The following is a 3,642-nucleotide window of genomic DNA, read 5'->3' as shown; positions in this document are numbered from 1 at the left end:
ACAGAGAGAGATCACAAGTAGGCAGAGAAGCAGGCAGAGAGAGAGGAAGGGAAGCAGGCCCCCTGCTGAGCAGAGAACCCGATGTGGGACTCGATCCCAGGACCCCGAGATCATGACCTGAGCCGAAGGCAGCGGCTCAACCCACTGAGCCACCCAGGCGCCCCTCCCCAGGCCTTTTTGATTATACCTCCTTGCATAAAGGAAAGGGGAGGATAATGTAAAATTGTCACATGAAAGGAAATATGTGCGAGGTGGGAAGAGAGCCATCAATCAAATACTCAAACGTAAATATTCTACCAATATTTCCTATCCACTTCTTAAGAAACATGCTCAGAAAAACTAACAAGAAAATGTGTTACCAGTAAATGGCACTTTACATTATGAGATTTCAGAGTTGAACCCACCGTAGAGGGTATCTGATCTGGCTCTATGACCTTACATATAACCACTGGCTGTAGTAATCACACTTACTGTCACATGCTGAGGGCTGGTGTGCTGAGGGTTTTCTGCATTGTTTCTTATCAGTCTGTTTATTACAACTCTGAATTTATGTCTTGAGCAGGACATACTGCCATGGATGTTGCAAAGGCGTATGCTGACTATAGAATAATTAGTTTGATTCAAGAAAAGCTGGATAACTTGCCAAAACCAGCAGAAAGTCAAAAACTGAAAGGCAAGCCCCCTCCTAAAATGAAGACTGAAGGCCCTGAGGTTAAGAAAGAGGAGGTAAGTAAAGTGATTGACTACCCACTAGTAACTGGAACTTAAAAACTTACTGGAGGTAGGGCAGGTTTTCTATTTACATATTGTTACAATACAATATTATATATTGTTACACAACATGGATAAAATAATATACAAGCCATATTTTCATCACTATTAAGCAACACTAAAAAAAATACCTAGCAAAGAAATTCCTACTACTGAAAAGTCTAAACTGTGCTCATTGCAGACAGAATCCACATTAAAAACCAAGTTGGCTCAGCCCAATATAATTAGAATGTTGAAAAAAGAACTGGGGTTGGATACGTATATATTTGGTTCTAAGTCATACATATTTGATGAGATGGCTCAGACAAGAAGGGTAAGAGGAATGAAGGCAAACCATGGTTTGCCTTCATTCTTGTCTCATAATCTTTCATTTCCCACCTTACCTCCTTCTAAGGAATTTTAATTGAATTTTAATTTTAATTCAAATTCAAATTTGAATTTTAATGACTATCACTGAACCCTGGGGATATCAAGCCACTTGGGACTTGGATATGCCACTTGGAATGACTCCAGAAAGTTCTAAAGGTGACAAGGTGATTGTTTCTGGTAATCTGGAATGAGGGGCAAAAGGTTGAGGTTTTTGCCCGGCAGGTTATGGAGAGAATAAGACTTTGTCATTAGCAGGGAAGCCCGAGTGTATTTCTAAGCTAGAAGTTTCTTTTAGGGAAGCAAGAGGATCCCTAGAGATTCTTGGCAGACATAAAACCAGGATGAAATTCAAAAAGGAAAGGCTCTAATGTTATCAAATTGGAAAGTGTTGGAGAAACATGGGAGGAAAGAAGTGGAGAGGGTTAAAGGATTGTGACAAACATGAAAGACAATAAACAATAGAGAGTAATAAACATGGAAGACAAGAGTAAGGGGGTGGGGGCCAGAGGTTAAGGAAGACCAGTTGGCTAAGTTTCTACTACATACAACATTATCTTTTTAGTAGGATAATTTAATTCTTCTAATTAATCAATGGCCCTAGGTCAAGGATGGACATTCTGAAGACTTGTATGCTCTGTCTCTGATACTACTAATTAAGTAGAGTTAAACAAGGCATACTAATTATCTTTCCCTGTTCAAAGTTATAATAATAATCTGTTTCATTTCAAATTACAATTTGCATGGTAACATTTTTATTTTTTCTTGACTTAGAGACAGACATAAGACATAGAGCAGCAAATAATATTAGCAAGTATATATGGGTAAGACAGAGCAGCAAATAATATTAGCAAGTATATATGGGTTTTTGCAACTAATAAGGTTGGTTTTTCTTTTGTTTCATTTCCAGGAACCACTTTTATCTGTTTACACCATACCAACCGTATCAGAGGAAAAGAAAATGCATAAGGATAATGTGGTTTATCTCAATTCTTTGATTACCAGTGGTTATACCAAGAAAGTGGATATCACATTTATTCCACGGAGGGTGAGTACTTTGGAAAGAACTTCATAACGTGGTATAAACTCATAGTATCATTTTCCAAATACTTTTTATGCAGAGCACCCAAACAAATATCCAAAGATTATCTTTCATCGTTATGATTTGAAGCTGTCTTTTTGCCAGGTCCTACTGCTTTGACTCAGTAAGTCCAACTTGTTCAGCTTCCAATATCTAGTTTCCTCTGTTACTATTTCAATATTGACATTTTAATTTTCCTTGAAAAACTATCTTTTGGTCAACACCATTCCCTATAGCCATTTGGTCACCAATGCTATAGGTACATTTTCTTGGTGCCTCTCAGACTCTAACCTTCCTTCCCCTTTGTACTCTACCATTTCACTCGGGAGTTTCATATAAGCAACACTGAATTTATTCAGTAGCTGCCTAAAACATCCACAATTAGAGAGGTGGAGGCATTTTTGAAGTACAAGAGGGGTCTTGCCAATGCCCATCAAAGCATGCTGAATAAGAGACCACCAGCCTCCTTTTCTTTCTACTATGAAAATCATTTTCTCAGGAATTCCCTATTAGACATAAAGGTAGCAAACCCCAGTGATCTTTCAACTCCCAGCACTTCCCTGTTTTGACATGAACAACAGAGGATCATCAGAGGTCACTGAAAAGCATTCCAGCTGCCCAAATAGTCACCATCAGAAACAACAATACCCATGTAACCATTGATGTGTCATGTAAGAGGAAAACACAAGTTAAAATAGATTTAGAAGTAGATTTGGTAGTTTCGAATGAACTATACTGGGCGTTGTCTGTATACTGCCATGTTTGCTGGCTTTCCTACTCATGCTGGCTCTGAATATCGTGGTTTATTTCAGATCTGGAGTCCTGAAGCCACAACAGCAGAGCTGATCAGGAAAAGGGAGTTGCGGCGAGAAAGGTTCACTTACGAGGTAGACTTTGAGGACTTCATGATGCCCTTTCAGAAGCACATCACAGAAAAAGCTAAAGCCTTGGAAGCCTCCCTCAAGACCTAAATCACAGCAATTACTTCTTGGGGTCAACATTTCGAGGCCCAGGGATTCTACTACAGAGAAAGGTGGTATTTCCATCAAAGTCAAAGCAATCTGCAAATTAAGAATTTGTAACCAAATCTTTGTTTTTGGTCTAACAACTATAAATATTCTGAACTATCTAGAAAGTGTGTATTTTATTTTGCAATGAATAACATATTCTGGGGAAACCCCCTAATATCTTCTTTAAGCATGAGTGGAATAAGTGGCATTTTGGTTATAAACATAACATTATTGTCAAAAAATTGACAGGATGTACATCATTATGCTTACTAAAGATATAATGCTAGTGGAAATTGATGAAAATAATTTAATAGTAGGGAAGAGAAGTAGTTTTAATCTGTTGAGGAAGAAGTTGGTTTCTTATACCCATCATATACATTAGATACTGGTATGTATCTGATACCTTGGGTCAGA

At 38.1% G+C, this 3,642-nt stretch overlaps 1 protein-coding gene across 1 annotated transcript in view; it reads left to right on the top strand.

Moving 5' to 3' along the window:
• Positions 1–3,277, top strand: part of ANKEF1 (ankyrin repeat and EF-hand domain containing 1) — a 24,694-nt gene extending 21,417 nt beyond the window's left edge. Inside the window, exons 8-10 of the mRNA XM_059407666.1 lie at positions 563–726; positions 2,048–2,185; positions 3,031–3,277. Coding sequence (XP_059263649.1) covers positions 563–726; positions 2,048–2,185; positions 3,031–3,189 — 461 coding nt within the window. The 3' untranslated portion in view covers positions 3,190–3,277. The remainder of the gene's footprint in view (positions 1–562; positions 727–2,047; positions 2,186–3,030) is intronic.
• The last annotated feature ends 365 nt before the right edge of the window (positions 3,278–3,642 follow it).

The sequence above is a fragment of the Mustela nigripes genome, chromosome 7 (assembly GCF_022355385.1).
Source record: "Mustela nigripes isolate SB6536 chromosome 7, MUSNIG.SB6536, whole genome shotgun sequence".
NCBI classification, from domain to species: Eukaryota; Metazoa; Chordata; class Mammalia; order Carnivora; family Mustelidae; genus Mustela; species Mustela nigripes.
The sequence above is the reverse complement of the archived record's forward strand: the minus strand, read 5'-3'. Positions and strand labels throughout refer to the sequence as shown.